This window comes from Gambusia affinis, linkage group LG02 (genome assembly GCF_019740435.1).
Source record: "Gambusia affinis linkage group LG02, SWU_Gaff_1.0, whole genome shotgun sequence".
Lineage (NCBI taxonomy): Eukaryota > Metazoa > Chordata > Actinopteri > Cyprinodontiformes > Poeciliidae > Gambusia > Gambusia affinis.
Window position 1 is genome coordinate 2,696,242 of NC_057869.1, and position 17,963 is coordinate 2,714,204.

Consider the following 17,963-nt stretch of genomic DNA (forward strand, 5'->3'; position numbering starts at 1 on the left):
CGTGAAAAATAATAGTTTTTTTCTAATATCGTCCTTTTTTCTGCTTCCTCTGTTGGGGAAATATAAAGTTAAATTTGTCAACTTGTTTACTGTAAATGTAGTGTTTGTCAGCTGAAGTTACTTTTAAATAGTTCAAATTTAAGACACACTTCAATACACCGCAAAAGCAAAAAATCTTACCAAGTATTTATGATTTAGTTTCTGGTGCAAATATCTTAGAACACTTGAAATAAAACAAAACTAACTTTCCAGCAACATATAGGAGACTGTTTTAACTCAATAATGCCTTAATAATGATGAAAAATTACTTGGTCCATTGGCTGATTGTTTCATTTGTAAAATGGGAAAAAAGTAAAATAATCAGACAAAAATTACTTGGTAAGATTTTGTGTTTTTGCAGTGAACAACTATGCATTTCAAAGTCCATATAATTTTTTGTTTGCTGCTCCTGTAAGGTTAAAATCAACAGCCATAGTGACACCGGTGTGATGTAAGCTAATTACAAATGATGCTAATGTTAGCAGCACAGGAGTAAAGAATCATCTGATGTTGACATGCAGGCATGGGCCCTTCCCAAAAGAAAAATCTGCTCAGGGCCCTGAAAAGTCTTGGACCGGCACTGGAAATCTGACACATTCTGAATGCAGAGAACGAACGGCATGGTTATTTAAGAGACTATTTAAAGCACTTTAGGTGGGTGCGACACGACGCCCACCTTAAACTAAAACCAAAGAGAAGGACAGTTGTGACTGAAAACAACCTTTTTCTCACTAGTGGTTTCCACAGCAACCTCTTAGTTTCCGTTCTGTACAGGATTCATCTCGTTATCCACTTTTAGATTCAGCTGCAATTAATTTTACTGGGTTTCTTTCCTGTGACACGTTGCAGATGTGTCACAGGAAGGACTGCAGCTCAACTTCTACAAGTTGCAGCAGTAAATAAGGATAAGTCTGGAGTTTTCATACAGTTTTTATTTTGGATAATTCAAGCCAAAGAACAGACTTAAGATTTATAAAACAGGTTTCTGCTGACATTCATGAGGCTGGAGATACTTTAACATGGTAGAAATGAACTTTGTTCCTCTCTGATGGATGTTAGTTTGCAAACTGACCTCACTTTTAAAACGGCTAAACGAGACACAGGTGACTCCACTCGTCCCCTTCGGTCTTCTATTGATATATTTGTGGAATGATTATAAAGAATTGAGCTGCAGTTACTTGAAAAAGAGAAACTTGTGCAGAAAATGATTTTATTGCAGATTTTTTTGTAATCTCACACAGGCTCAGGTGCTGGTGCCAGCGGTTATAAAATGTCTTTTAATTTGACAATGTGAGACGTTTTAACCTCAGGTTAACGGTCACAATTGAGTGTACTTGATTTTTATTTTATTTTCAGCATAAAACTGTTGGAAAAGTTAAATTCAAACAGCTATGCTGCTGAGAAATAAACCAAGAATCCCAGAAGATGCAAAGCACAAAAAAATCCACAGATTGAAATTTGCAGCTCCATAAATGGAGAAATTAACAAAATATTTTTTACCACATTTTAAGTGAAATTATCTACCAGTTAATCAATTTTAATGAATTATTGACAGAAAAAAAAATCTTGTAATCTTTCAACGTTCATGATGATGTCAGATATTGACTGTTGATAACCTCTCAATATAACTGAGTTTTCTCTTTAAGAATCAGGAAAATGACCTGGAAGTTTCTCAAGAAAATAACTTTTATTCCACCTTAGTGAGGTTCTTTATGAAAGTAAACAGATCAATTTATCGCATCTTTTACTAAATATTTCACTAATTCTCAACAGATTTCATCTCAAACTTTCCTCATTGTGAGAATGATTGTCTAAAAGACTGAATCCATTTATTCTGATTTTTACAGTCTAACCAGAGGAACCAGCAGTCAAAACTTTTTCTCATTGTGGCCTTAAGAGTTTCTATCATTGCTTCATTTTTTTTTTTACAAGTTCAAGAACGGCATATCTTCAGCGACGAAACACGAAACAACCATTTAGTAAAGTGTGGGCGTGGCCTGGCGCAGCTAGCAGCTAGCTGCGGCACGTTCTGGAACATTTCTGTTTAAAAAAAATTTGTATTATTGAAGAGATTTACCACAAATGAAATATAAGTTTATGTTTTTCTGGTACACAGTGTATTTTTGTATGAATCTGAACACTTTATGTCTGCATCACTTATGTAATGGTGTTCAAACTGTATTTTGCTTATTTGTGATATTATTTTATGCAGTAATATTTTCTGTGTTGCATTGAATAAGTTGAGCTATTTGATGTTTTACATGAGAGATATATTTAATTATACAGTATTTTTATTGTGTGGCACTGATTAGCTGCATGGTTTTAATCACATAATTAATTAATTATCCTAAAGGGGGGTGCAACGTTGGGCCTTGTTTTATTGATCTGTAGCATCTTAAAACAGTGCTAAAAGTGTTTCTTTCTCTGCGTTAATGTTTTACTAAAATAACAAAAACAAGTATTGAGTGCCAATGCAAATATTTTTTCAGAAAATCCAACATGTGTTGATATTTTTGTGTTGTAAATGTGAGATTTTGGACCTGCACCAAAACTCCCACCATCAAATCAGAGTCAACAATCATATGAAAACATTTTATTTACAAAAATGCTTTTCATCTACAACAAATAAAAGACTAAAATCAACCCATGTGAGCCTGACTCCTCCTCATCAGCAGGAAAATAAAAAGGTCTTTGCAGACACTCGGTTCAGTTTCCTTTCAGGAACGGAGAAATGAACCGAAACCAGTTGACTGTAACTTCTGTGTGAACATTTCTATAAAGAAGCTTTTTTCTGCTTTGCTAATAAAACAAATTCAGGAGGCAAAACAACAATAAAAGTGTAATCTACCTCTGGAGCTCATTTTTATTTCTTAAAAAACTGTTTTTCAATTCATTCTGTTCATAAAGTTTTTCATTTACAGTTGTAAAAATATATGTAAACACAAAGTTTTCCCGTCTGTATAATGAATAAAACTGAAATCTACACTATAAAGCAATATTAACGCAAACATGACTTTTATTTTACTGTTTCCGCTTAGCTGCCTCTCTGTCGATCAGGTGAATCTCTGAAGGTTTTACTAAATGCAGACCAGTGATGCTGGACAATTTAAGGTTTAATTTAAAAATATGAGCTTTCTTTGGCTTAAAGTCAAAGATGTTAGACAGAAACGTTTCTATTTTTGACCAGGAGCTGCATGAATAAATTTGCATCCAGTTTGTATTCAAAAGCTGAAATTTCTGATGGGAATTTATTGTATGAGGGGAAAAAAGTGGCAGGTTATATGTTGTCCATAACCTGCAATTGATCATGAAAATATTAATAAAAGCATAAAAATAAATGTTTCTAGATTTTTAACGCTTCTGGAAAAACAAAAAGAGTTTCAGTGTAAGGGCTGGGCAATAAATTGATTTTACCAATTAATTGAATTTTTGGTTTTTGGAGATTTCAATTTTTAGCACGTCCATTTCTACAACGCTAAGATGTTTTTCATTTCTCATTACAATTACAAGAATACAGTTGTAGTAATACAAGAATAAAGTCAAATGACAATAAAGTCAAAATAATATTAGAATAAAATCTTAATATTGCCAGAAAAGAGTTGTAATATCAGGAGATTGAGTTACTTTAAAAGAACTCTGACAAAAATTAAAACAAAAAGTTTTTTTCTCCTTCAAGTCACTTTTTTCAAATCATTTTAAGATATTTTCTAGTAAAATTGCTTCTTTATTCTCCTAATATTGTAATTGTTTTCTAGTAATAAATTAAAAATGATTGTAGCCTAAATACTCCATCGTACAGCTCATTGAAATAAAATCCACTTTTTGAAAATCTTCTCTGTGCTGTGAAATTTCTTTTTCAGAAAATAATGCGATTAAAAAAATAAAAAACAAAATTGAAAATTGGATCTGGTATAAAAAAACTAATTGAGATTTTATTTTTTAAGCCGTGTCGCTCGGCCTCATGTTAGTGTTGAGACATCATCTTCCACCAGAGTGACGGGATTTCCAAATGAAGCAACTTATCCTCACAATATTCTCTACTCTCTTTCTCATTTAAATGCTCATTACGTTTGATACAGTGACATCTAGTGACAAAAACTGGGATTGCAACAATCACGCAACAGTAAAAAGAAGCGCACACGTCCCAAAATTGTTCAGAAACGGTTTGCTGGAATGCAAAGTGGATACAAACAGAAACACGTTGTTGTATTTACTGACGAGGTTTTAACAGATGTCTTAATGTAAGGGAATAAAAATACATTTCTGATGACTGAAGCGTGTGGCAGGAGGTGGAATGGGTTTTCACAAGATTTCTACATTATCAGATGATCAGAGGACAAAAAGGCTGAATAAAACAGGCGAAGTGTCGGAGTTTCTTCCTCGGCTGTCATGTTACAGCAAACATCTAAATATTGGAAAAAAATTATCATAAAAAAATACTATCACATTTCCACAGTAAAGATATGAAACATTATTTCAGATCCCGAGAAATACACTGCAAAAAAAACAAAAAACACTAAATCTTACTAAGCATTTTTGTCTACTTTCAACTGCAAATATCTCAGTACACTTAAACTAACTTACAAGTAACTTTTCAGCAAGATATAGGACTTTGCTTTAAGTTAATAATTCCTTAGTATTGATGAAAAAAGAACTAGTTCAATTGGCAGAAGACATTTTACCCTGTTCTTAGTGAACTAGCAGTCTTTCATCAATATTACATTTAGTTATTGACTTTAAACAAGCTCCTATTTCCTGTAAGTTAGTTTTGTTTTATTTCAAGAGTTCTAAGATATTTTCACTAGAAAGTAAACAAAAATACTTGGTAAGATTTTGTGTTTTTTCAGTGTATGGTCCTCTCCTCCGGCTCCCTTTGGCAATTCATTCTGAGAGTTCGAAAGTCACAATCACGTCCCTGATCGTGGTTGAGCGTAGCTCCGGTCCCTCTGGCCCGGCGCTCGGCTCTCACTCTCACTCTCACTCTGTGAGTCTTTGACCCCAGCGGCCTCCAGAGCGCCGCGGCCGACCCACTTTGCGCCACTCGTCTTCGGCTGCGTTGGGGCGGCGCTGACGGCGTCACACGCTGACGCTGACGTGGCGGCAGGACGCGGATCGGCGCTTGATGCGGGAGCGGCGCGGCCTGGACTCGTTCTGGCAGCTGCACAGCGGGCCCAGCAGCAGCCACAGGTAGAGGATGACGCACGCCCAACAGGACGACATCTTCACCCAGAAGGTGGACCAGCAGCCGTGGGTGAAGGTGGTCTCCAACACCGCCGACTCGTAGCTGCAAGAGGACGCCAATATCCAGAACAGGAAGTCAAGACACAATCAGGTTAAAGGCGACCTGTTTTACTTCCTTGAACAAGTAAAGATGGGCGATATAAAACATGATCATGCCTTTTTTGGACAAAATCATTCTGAGATAATGAGATTATTTTGAGCTCCTTTCAGAATGAGCAGTTTTAGTGCAACAGTGTATTAGGGCCACTGTAAATTGGAAACGAAATGGAGTAAATTTCTGCCAATAAACTCTGAAATTCTGAGATTAATCACTGAAAAAAAGCGTGGAAATTTCTGAGCTCTACAAGTGGAAAATTTGGAAGAAAAAAAATCTGAAATTTTTAGGTTGATTGCAGAAATTCTCTTGAAAACAGGAAAACGTCTGAGCTCTGAAAGTTTGAAATTTGCTAGAAAAACATTTTGAGTTCAAGCTCAGAAATTTTCTAGAAATGACATTGAAAGTTCTGAACTCAATGAGTCAAAAATTTGTGAATTTTTTTTGGTTGATATTTTTATATTAACATCAAAAATTTTCTACAAAAAAATTGAAATTTCTGAGTTTGAAAAGTCAAAAATTTACAAGAAAAAAACGTCAAATTTGAGAAGAATCTGAAATCTTCTACAAAAAACTTAGAAATTTATGAGGTTAAAAGTTCCCACATTTCTGACTTTTCAAAATTTCCAAATTAAATTTTTTTTACACTTTATGAGTTCAGACAAGTTCTGAGTTTTGTCTAGAAGATTTCTAGTTGGATCTCAAATTTTTTTTGGAGGAAATTTACTCTTCATCAATATTACATGTACAATTATACAACCGTACATCTTTGAAAAACATAAGTTGAGCCTCCTGCACAACCAACAAGAATGCAGAAAGGGGTTTCTGGATGGTGAGTCCACAACAAAACACCTGTCTTTTCCAGCAGCCATTGTACAGCGCGTACAGCAGATAAACCAGCTGACCAAAAGTGCTGGAGCTCAGCTTGAGTTACAGGTTGCAGGGCAGCTGGTTTCTGACGTTACATTTGGGAGGTTTTGAAACGGCTCATTTTCTAGACCCCAAAAAACCTTAACTTATTGTCAGGAAATGTTTTTTCTTGGTGCTTGGTCTGTTTTCAGAAGCAGTTGATACACAAATGGAAGTAAGAAAACATGCAAAATGTGAATTTGTGCACAATAAGAAATTTGAAATTTCTTATTGTGCACTGTTAAAAACAGTGCACAATAAAACAAAACAGTTCCCTGTCTTACCTGAACCAGTTAGTGAGGGTCATCATGACATACAGCGATGCCAAGAAGAAGACGAAATGGAAGAAGAAGTAGCTGTACGCCACCCGCTGCGTCTCATTGTGAATAACCTTCTGACAGCCTTTGTTGTCATCATCAACCACAAACTCATCTTCAACTGGAGAAAAAGATGAAAATATCAACATTTTAATATTTAAACTGCATTAAATCTAATCATTGAATATGTTTTAAATGTGACATAATGCTGCAACAGATTAGATTCTGGCTGAAACTGAGACACGGCTTCAGGAATGAAGCCTCAAGCTGTTAGCATTAAGGCTGATTTCACACATTTTTCAACAATATTGATGTTTATGAATCTGTTTCTCAACGATGGACTTTTTTAATTAGCAGCTTGACAGGTTCACTGAAGACCAGATCAGAAATGAATCAAACATTTTATATTTGAAAATATTTGACATGAAAACGGTTGTTGGTCATTCACAAGTTCTTTTTTTTACTTTTTAAGTTTTTCTCTGTTTGTATTTGACTTATTCAGTTAAATATTAAGCTGAATATTTAGTTGGAAAGGTAAATATTTGGCATATGTTTTATTACTAAGTTAAATATTTAGTCTAAAAACTAAATATTCAGTCAACAAGCTAAATATTTAGTCTGTGACATTTATAAATGAATGAGTTTTTTCTTTTATGACCCAAACTTTTAATTATTATTAAACTAAAACTGCCTGAGTGTTTTAGTTTCGTTGACAGTGAATCAGACCTGCTTCTTCCTCTGGGCAGCAGAAGCAACACGTCGCTTTCTGGAACTCATAACGATAAACTTTGATCATCCAGAACGGACCAAACACCTCGGCCAGATACGAAGCTTCATTACTGCAAAACATTAAAATTAAAAAACGAAATTAAATCAAAATGATGTGACAAGGTGAGATCATGTATAAAAACTCTGATGTTCTCTGAGGTGTAACGTTTGGACTCACCAGGCAAACAGAACGCAGCAGTACATGATGGCGGCGCCGATGATGGCCACAGCGTTGCCCTCGTTCTTCACCCCATCTTGCCCCACACTGGGGTAACAGACGGTCATGTTCATGCCCTGGTACACCACTGACACACAGAACAACAACGCAGCAGGGTTAAGTGCAGGGATGTTCAAAGTGCGGCCCCGGGGGCCATTTACGGCCCTCTGAAAGAGTCCGTGCGGCCCCACCTTGATTCTAGAATGGAATAAATCTGATATGCAAGTGGAGGTGGTTGCTGCATTTTCCATCCTTTAGGGAAATATTTTTTACAGATAAATGACATTAAAAAAGAGGTACAAAAATAGATTCCCAATGATTAACAATGTTTTTACTTTCGTTTAAGCTGCAGGCCAAATCAGAAAACAATCAATCCCAAAATGCTCGAAACTGTTGGTGTACAAAACCTTTTATGTTTTGCATCGACTGTGTTGTTTTCAACCAAACAAATCTGAGCATGTTGTTGATTTAAATCCAGTTTTATGTTTAGTTTATTATAGAGCAAATATAATTAAAAAAGGCAGAAAAAATAGTTTTAAAGGGGCAATATTTATGTTGTGGTGACTTCCTGAAGGAAGCGTAGGAGTTTCTTAAAGAGACGGGGGCGTTAAATTTCTTTTAAGTCATGTATGATATATGTAGCCTTTTTATAACAGCTGAAGGTAAAATAGTTACTGGATCTGCTATAAAATGACACAATAAAGCTGGAAAACATAATAATTTTTGTGGCTCCGAAGTGCCTTCAACGTAATAATTTCGTCCCTCCCATCCTGGTTTAGCGGGAAAAAGGCTGTAAGATGGTAGCAAATGTGTTTTTCATCGTAACTTAATGGAGGAGCTGCAGCACAGGGTGGCTTTATGGATTCGTTCTCCATTTAATTCGGGTGAAATTCCTTTCTTTCTTGTAAAAGGGGCCTCAGCTGTAGCTTCGCCGTCACACACGCCCTCTGACACTCGTAAACATGCTCACACACACACACACACACACACACACACACACGGTCGGGCACAACCCAAACTCACAAATACTCCAACATTAAATCCAGAGATCCCAGTGAGTTTCCAGAGGGTCGTTTCACACAGATTCCCCAGGGAAACCAGAAACGTAACTAACTCCAAAAAAAAAAATTTGATCTTGGCCTGATTTTCAATCGAGCATCAATAATTACTTATATCGTCTCACTCCAATGATTTCTTTTCATAAAGTTTATTAGAAGACCAGGATGAATCATTCGCAATTAAAAGCAAAACCCTGAAAGTATCAGCGAAGTACAGAGGAAGAATCCCCAAAATCAGCATTTAGAGAAAAAAAGACATAGAAAGGTGAAAAACTGACACAAGAACTCACCTGGAAAATACAATCATGTGTGTACACTGTAAAAACACAAAATCTTACCAAGTATTTTTGGTCTAATTAGAGTGCAAATATCTTAGTAGAATGGAAAAAACACAAAATTAACACAAAATTACAAGTACATTTTCAGCAACAACTATGAGTTTGTTTTAAATAAATAATTACTTAATATTGATTAGAAAGTTCTAGTTCCACTGGCAGATTATTTTACTTGTAACGTGGGAAAAATGTTTTGTTTTCAGTGAAATAATTTACCAGTGGGACCTGAAGGGGTTTTTTTTTTTAGCAATATTAAGGATTTTATTTAACCTAAAACAAGTTCCCAAGTCTGGCTGAAAAGTTACTTGTAAGTTAGTTTTGTCTTATTTCAAGTGTGATAAGGTATTTGCACTAGAAACTGAACTAAAAACTTTGTGAGCAGCTTCAGAAAAATGTTTTTTAAAAGGCCTGGAGCGTACATATTTTCCCCAACATGTTGCTGCAACGCCCTGCACTGCACTGCACACACACACACACACACACACACACACACACACACACACACACACACACAGACACACACACACACACACACACACACACACACACACGCCTACTGTACGTACAGTCACTGATTTCCAGCGTGGCTCAGCGTGTTGGAGTGGAGGTGAAATGGTTAAATCTGACCCCAATTTCAGCTAAAATGAGTCTGCTAAGATATTTGAACTAGAAACTGGACTGAAATATTTGGCAAAATGTTTTAAAATAAACTCAAATATTTGCACTTGAAACTAGAGTAAAAATACTTGGTAAGATTTTGAGTTTTTGCAGTGTAAGTGTAATATTACCACTGATTTTTATGCAGTTTGGTCATATTAAAGTTTTTTCTTATCTTGTTATGTAAGTGACACAAAATCTGCTTCTGCTGAGTGAATCAAAGCTTGATTATATTTATTTTGGTACTTGTGCATATAAAACATTGTAGGTCACATTAATCTGTTTATTACTTCAGCTCTGTCTCCTACAGAGCTGAAGTCTGAACCAGAGATGAACAAATATAACAAGCAGCACATTAAAACACATTTATTAAGCATTTTTCTCCTGTAATCCAGACGATGTTTATCACTCTCCTCTTCATGGTGACACGCTGTGTAAGAACGCGTGTAATGACACAGCTGGATGTTTTCCTCTGCTATTACCCTGTCAGTGGCTTGTCAGAGGAATGTGAAACAAACATCTTCCTGTCTGCTCCGCTCACAGAAAGCCTGCATGTCGCAGCACATCTCAGCCCTGTTATCTGTGCTGGTGTCTGTATGTCTGGATGTGATGAAAGTCCAGATAAGATGGGGGGGGCAGGGGGGGTCAGTAACCAGCGGCTGCACTTACTTCATCATCATTAAAGAGCTCTTTGTCTCTCCTGAGGCCAGCAGGTGAGCAGAAAGGGAAAACAATGGCGGATAACCGGGTCTTCATGTGTTGGTTGTGTTTTTTAAAATGCTGAAGCAAAATATTAGATCCCAAGAAACGACTGAGAAGGAAATTAGGAATTAAAAGTAAAACAATGAGGAAAATCCTCACATGTAAAGTTTGGTAGAGAAAGTGTGATGCTGTGGGCCTGTTTCTTTGTTGAAATGACTGTTTAAAAGTGACTCATTGTGTTTCCGTGAACAGGTTGAAATAAATCTATGGCTGATACAAAACACGATCATTACATATTTTCTGTAAAATGGTGAAAATGGCTGCAAACAGATGGACAACTAAACAACCATACATCTTTGAAAAGCAGAAGTGGAGCCTCCTGCACAAGTAACAAAAATGCAGCAACTGGTTTCTAGTCAACAACAAAACAGGCTTTGTACAGCAAACAGCAGTAAAACCAGCTGACCAACTTGTTGGGTTACCTAGCAACCCAACCTAGCTTCAGTTGCTAGGTAACGGGTGGAACTCTGCTGGGGTTGCTAGGTAACAGGGAAGTGCGAGCTGACTTGTGATATTACATTCTGAAGGTTTTTGAAACGGCTCGTTTTCCAGACACCAAGAAATATTAATTTATTAACAAAACTGTCTGGGTGTTTTTTTTAACCCTTCGACTGTTTTTAGAGCAGTAGAAACCCAAATGGAAGAACAAAAATCCACAAAATATAAATTTCACACAATAGTTCCCCTTCAAGATGAAAACCTGATGGAATTAGAACAGATGATTGAAAATGAGTCGACTTTTAGGAGAATAAAGATCTAAAACGTTTGACGAAATCAACACAAAATCATCTTTTTCCTACAGTTTTCTCTGTTCCTACAGTTTTCTCTGTTTTTTCTTTGTTGGGTCAAATGCTGGCCCACAGGTTAAATATTTTACCCAAAAGGTCATAAAGAAATACCTAAACATTAACCCTGACCTCTGACCCTTTTGAAATAATAAACTGACAACAACAAGACAGAAACAGAGTGAATCCAGCAGTGATGGGAAGGTTTTGTTTCACCTGAGGAGCTAAGATGCTAACAATCAGCTAAAAGAACATGTAATGCTGAGCAGATCTGCAGAGACAGGAGCCAGAAAATAATTCGTTTAATAAACTTTGATGTGCAATTCTTCTCATTCGAGTCATTATTGATAGAAATTGGCGCAGAAACGATACAGACCCTCTTCCATGTGTTTCTGCTTTAGTTTTCTTAAAGAAAAGAAGCTTTGAACGTGGATGCCAAGTGTTGGCGACTTCCTTACCTTTCTCTGGCGGACGGCTGGAGAGAGCGGAGAACGTGAGGTACATGACGTAGCAGCTGATGATGGAGGCCTGAAGCAGCCCAGAGCGAGGCTGTTCTGCTCAGAAAAAACATTAAAAAACCCTTTAAGTCATGCAGAGACTCAATCACTCATTTTAATAAATAAAAACCTAATCTCGCTTATATCAGTTACTTTTGTCTTATTTCAAGATATGTGCACTAAAAGTAGAAAGATACTTGGAAAGGTTTCATGTTTTTGCAGTGAATCTGACCTAAATCAGTAACCAGTCTGATTTAATGTCAGACAGTGAGGGAACTATGTAAAAAAATGGCGTCTGCTTGGTTGCAGGGTTGAAGGTGAGGACGGTTTCTTTCCTCCGACAGACTCACTCTGCTTGACGCACGGCGTGACGGCGATGAAGGACATGAGGCCGCAGAGCCCCAGGTTGACCCACAGCAGGACCTTGTTGAAGTGGCAGGCGATGGGGTGTGTGTAGTACTTGTACATGAAGGTGAAGGCCATGGTGGCGATGGTGTAGAAGAAGAGCGTGGCACACATCACCGCCAGGTACCAGCGCTTGTTTTCTGCTGCTCCGGTCAACCTGCCGGACAAATTACAGGAGGAATTCAATTTAAATCAGCGGCGACTAAACGTTTTGTCAAAAAAAACCCGACCTAAAATCAAGCAAATGAAAGAGCCCAATTTATTTGTTTGCTTGTTTTGAAATGGATATTTATTGTAGATCCAAAACATAAAAGGGATTTTCATGACAGTGTAGGAGGACCATTTTAAATAAAAAAAGGAAAAAAAAAAACTGATTTAAATGAGCAGAGTAAATTTCCACCAAAAACTTCTGAAATTTTCTAAACAACAAAAAAAAAGAAACACTTTGAAATTTTCTGAGTTTCGAAAATCAACATTTTTGACAATTTCCAGATTTTTTTGTAGAAAATTTCTGAGATTAATCTCAAAATTTCAGAGTTTTTTGAGGAAATTTAATTGTTTTTTTCCCCTCTATAGAGGCTCTGTGGGTAGAGGAGTTGTCTTGTGATCAGAAGGTTGTAGGTGCAATTCCAGCTTCCCCCTGTGCAAGGCACTTAGCCCCAAATTGCCTACCGACCTGCGTATTGGAATATAACAAACTATGGGTGAATGTCAAACTAATGTGCATTGAGTGGTCTAAATGATTAGAATAGCACTATATAAGTTCAGTCCATTTACAGTGATAACTTTGCACAAGTTTGGCTGCTTGAAATTCAAAGGTTTTTTATTTTTGCATCTCTCAGTTTCTATTTCCCAGAATAAAAATTTTTGCTGCAGCTCAGCTCGTTCTGACTCACCAGTTTTTGTTCCAGGTGTGAGCAAACGCCGTGATGAGGATGAGCTGGATGAGGATGAAGGCAAACCCTCCCACCACACCGACATAATGCCAAGCTGGGAGAGGAAATCAGAGGAAAACAAGCACTTAGCTAATTTATGGAAGCGATAACATAATTCAGCTCTGATATCAACCACATTTATGGTTCCCAAGAGAAAGAAAAACACGCTGGAAAGATTTATGATCCTATGATTAATTCCACTCAGCGGATTCTGAGTGCAGATCAGTGCTGCCCTCTAGTGGCGCTTTAGAGGAAGTGCATCTGGATCATAATCAACAGGTTAGCTCACCGTGCAGGAAGGACTCCGTCGGGATGAAGAAGGCAGCAGTGCACATCCCAAGCAACGTGATGAACTTCAAAAACCAAAACCTGACAAAAATAAATCAATACAAAAATTACAAAACCTCAAGAACTGTACAGTGGTGCTGCATATTTTAGCTGAACAATTACAAGAAATTTTATTCAAGCATTTAAATACATAGAGAAACAGACAAAGAGGTAGATACTAACTAAATTACATTTTTAAGAAATTAATTAATAGTTTAGAGTCATAAAAATTCTCATTTTGAGTCATATCAAAATTATGAATGTTCTCAAAGCGTCAGTTGTACCAGAATGCATCGATAAAATCCATCAACTGCTAAAATATTAAGAAACAGCCGTGTTTGCATTTGATAATTAACTTTAGTATTCAATAATTTATTTAGATCAAATAATATTGAACATCTTTTCCAACAGGCAACAATTGTTATGAAGTTTTCTTCATAACTTTTGTGTTTTTATGATGTAAAGCACTTTGAACCACCTTGCTGCTGAAATGTGCCATACAAACATATACTTGATTGATTGATTGATTGATTGATTGATTGATTGATTGATTGATTGATTGATTGATTGATTGATTGATTGATTGATTGATTGATTGATTGATTGATTGATTGATTGATTGATTGATTGATTGATTGATTGGTTGACTATCAAATCATTCTCTTTTTGTGATTTTTTTTCAGCCATAATCACTGATTTTCTGGTGCTACTTGTACTTAGTAGAAATATTTGCAAAAAATTCTGCCACATTTTGCCACATGGGTCACAGACTATAACGTGAAAAAGTAAGAAATACCGCCACCTGTAGGTGGGAGTTTACGACGGAGTATTGGGGGAAATGTAGATGGAAAAAGAAACTCAGAAATTTTGACTAAGGCTAATCTTCAAATTTTTTACAAAAAAATACATTTTAAAATTTCTGAGCTTCAAACGTCGGATATTTTTCACTTTTGGAAATGTTCTGAGAATCAAAATACGACAAAACGTCGAGTCTGAAAAGCTTGTTGACTTTTCAAACTCAGAAATTTTCTTCTTTTTTCTTGGAAAATTCTGAGATTTTTTGGCAGAAATGTACTCTTCCTTTTCCGTTCCCATCTACAATGACCATGATACGCCGTGGTAGAAGTTAGCATCACTTAAACCCAATAATTTTGAAAGTTTTTGCAGAAATTTGGCAATAAACTAAAAATTATGCAATAGAACAACAAAGTGTGAGGATCTGTTGATTCTGCATAAATTTCCACAATCGTGGAATTGCAAAAAACATTGAAGTGATTGATAAATGTAAATCTGCAATTTACAATTACTAACCTTGACATGGACAAATATCATTATAAGTGAACTTTTTCATTAATATTAAAGAATTATTGACTTAAAACACTCCTTTGTCTTGAATAATAGTTTAATTTGTGCTCATTTCAAGTGTACTAAGATATTTGCACTTGAAGCTAGATAAAATACTTGGTAAGATTTTGTGCTTTCAGTGTTGGGCCAAATTTTCTCCAGCGAAAACAGCCACTCAAAGTGGGTGAACTTTCTTTTGACTTTGTACATTTCTACCGAACGTTTGAAAGCAGAGGATGAAGTTTGATTTGTGTGGCTCCAGGGTTGTGGGCCTGTCCTTACAGACCACTGCAAAGACCCTGCAGCCTTTTCACCGAGGCTCCACTAAGACTCTTATTCCAGAGCAACAACAATCCAGGCTGTCAAATCCTAATCCGTGCTGCGTCACAGCACTAATCGAGTGCCCTGCAATGGAAAGTGCAGCAACAAAGAGATTTAAATAGACGTGCAGGTCTGGTCAGGTGAGCTGCAGGGAATATTTTCTCCTTAAAGCATGGAGGGAAGTATTTAAAGACAAGATTAGGACTTATTCTTGTTCAGACAAAGTAAAATACTTAAACGTATTTGGTGAAAAGGCACCGGGTTATGGTACAGGATTAGGACGGCTGAATAAAAAGACAATTCTGACTTTAATCTAAGAATTCAGATTAAAGTGAGACTTTCATAACTCCAAACCAAATCAATTTCTTTCAAACTTATAAAACTTATGAAACTGTTAACAAAAAATGCAGGTGTGCATCAGTAGTAAAAACACTCATAAAAGTATTTTTTTTCCCAAAAGTCACTCATGTAAATGTAGCTAGCTACTTCGCAACTCTTTCGATGAACAAAACCACATAACGGGACCGACCCGTTGTGTATGAGCGCCCTGAAGTCCTGACTGGACTTGACGTCGATGAGGAAGATCGCCATCATCAGGTAGAAACAGGAAGTGCCGAAGCAGACTCTGTAGACTGCTGAGTATCCCACCAGCATCTCACAGTGGCCTCCGCCGTGCGCCTGGTCGCACACCACGTTGAAGAAAGGCACCTGCAGCACAAAACGCAGCTTCATTAGACTCCGACTTCACGTTTCTGTCCACTTCTCTGAATCAGAAACACATTTTGGAATGATTTCCGTTTAATTAAGTCAGAAATACACACTACACTGCAAAAACAATTATGTCTAGTTTCCAGTGCAATCATGTTAGTACACTTTAAATAAGATAAACCTAACTTACAAGTAACTTTTAAGAAAGATAGAGGAGCTTGTTTTAAGCTAATAATTTCTTGAAATTGATGAAAACGTTCTAGTTCCACTGGCAGATTATTTCATTTAACAAGACATTTTTCCCAAGTGAAACTAGAACTTTTTAACCAATATTAAGGAATTATTGACTTATTGATCAGCTCTGACTTCTTGTTAAAAAGTTACTTGCATGTTAGTTTTGTCTTAATTCAAGTGTATTAAGACATTTGTACTGGAAACTAGACAACAATATTTTGTGTTCTTGATAGCTATAGCTATATAGGAGCTTTAGTTAAAAAGAAAAGGCATTTAATTAGCAAGTTAATTATTTATCTTAAAGCTAAATAGTTAGAGATGAACAAATATTCAGCTGGCAAGCTAACTGGTTTCAAGCTAAATATTTAGTTTGCAGATTTCAATCTTAATATTTAGTTTCATGTAAACTATTTAGTTAGCAAGCTAGCTGAATATTTAGCATATAAACGAATGAATAATGGCTTTTCAAAGGCTTGCAAGTTGCAACCCCTCACAGGTTGAAGGTAACTGTCTGATATATTTCCTTTTAAACATAACATAACCTGCATGGTCCAGTACAGCTAACCTGCTTTTTTGAGGCAGCTAGCCTTTCTTTGTGTGATTATCTAATCAAATAATTTGATTTTACAGCATCTGGTTCCGTGGAAACAGTAAATATGTAATTAGCTTACACAGTTTTGCTTTACATCTTTGTGCTTTTCTTTTGCTACATGCTCACATATGAATGAAACTTTTGAATTCAAAGTACCGGCATGTGTTCCCTCCTTATGCTATATTAAACTCACATTTTCCCTGACGAGCTCAGAGACGGTGCGGGACAACATGAGGCAGGAAACGGCGCAGCTCATGATGTGGAAGAGGGTGTACATGACCCGTGTGCTGGTGGACGATTTGACAGGAGGGCAGAAGGCACAGCAGAGCGAGCAGGGAGCCGGTCCACAGCAGCAACAAATCTGAGGAGCAAGAGGGTCAGAATCAATCGAAAACTGAAGGAAATGAAGAAAAGAACAACACTTTGTGTTTAAAGATGACCTGCTATGATCCTTCAACAGGTTAGAATGGATCTATGGCTGACAGAAGAGGTTTTCATTTCTTTGTTTGCACAAAATCATTCAACAGATAATGAGATTTTAGTCTGCTCTGGTCAACGTTTACACTCATATGTGAAAATGGCTGCGGACAGATGCATAATTATACAACCATACATCTTTGAAAAGCAGAAGTGGAGCCTCCTGCACAATCAACAAGAACGCAGGAAGTCAACTACAAAAGCTAGCCAAAGATGCTGGAGTTCCGCTTGTGTTGCTAGGCAACAGGGCCAGCCCTGCTGGGGTTGCTAGGTAATGGCACGGTGCACATTGAATGTGATGTAACAATGGGAAGTTTTTTTTTAAACGGCTCATTTTCCAAACACCAAAAACATCAACTTATTGTCAAAAACCGTTAGGTGTTTTTTTTAAAGTGCGTGGGCTTCTTTTAGAAGCACTGGAGACCCAAATGGAAGTACAAAACTAAATGCATAAAATATGAATTTTACATAATAGGTCACCTTTAAAACTTTATAGATCTGTATTTGAACATGTGTAGATGTATCCAGTAATACATTAGAGATGTGTTACTGAGAATGAGATGAACAATTCTCTGTTTTATCTTAATGCAATTTTAGTCAATCAATCAATCAATCAATCAATCAATCAATCAATCAATCAATCAATCAAGTGTATTTGTACAGCACATTACAGCTGCAAAGGCAATTCAAAGTGCTATTTCGCTTCTAAAGCTATCTATTTCGCTTGTAGCTTAATACCTAGTTTGAAGCTAAATATTTAGCTAGCAAACTAAATAGTTAGCTTGCTATATACTTGAAACCAAATAATTAGTTACCAAGCTCACTAGTTGGTTTCAAACTATTGGTATTTAGTTATCAAGCTAACGGTTCAGCTAGGCTAAATAGCTAGTTTTAAACAGAAATGTTTAGCTAGCAAGCAAACTAGTTGTTTCAAGCTAAAT

General features: G+C 36.6%; 1 protein-coding gene across 2 annotated transcripts in view; it reads right to left on the reverse strand.

The window, feature by feature from the left end:
* Window positions 1-3: 3 nt before the first annotated feature.
* The window catches only part of serinc4 (serine incorporator 4), a 30,743-nt gene continuing 12,783 nt past the window's right edge, over window positions 4-17,963 (reverse strand). For both annotated transcript variants that reach the window (XM_044140828.1, XM_044140819.1), the window contains exons 2-11: window positions 16,739-16,906; window positions 15,541-15,719; window positions 13,309-13,388; window positions 12,981-13,074; window positions 12,030-12,241; window positions 11,641-11,736; window positions 7,547-7,673; window positions 7,327-7,439; window positions 6,568-6,721; window positions 4-5,323 (exon numbers count right to left, since the gene is read on the reverse strand). In XM_044140828.1, coding sequence (XP_043996763.1) covers window positions 5,116-5,323; window positions 6,568-6,721; window positions 7,327-7,439; window positions 7,547-7,673; window positions 11,641-11,736; window positions 12,030-12,241; window positions 12,981-13,074; window positions 13,309-13,388; window positions 15,541-15,719; window positions 16,739-16,906 — 1,431 coding nt within the window. In that variant the 3' untranslated portion in view covers window positions 4-5,115. The remainder of the gene's footprint in view (window positions 5,324-6,567; window positions 6,722-7,326; window positions 7,440-7,546; window positions 7,674-11,640; window positions 11,737-12,029; window positions 12,242-12,980; window positions 13,075-13,308; window positions 13,389-15,540; window positions 15,720-16,738; window positions 16,907-17,963) is intronic.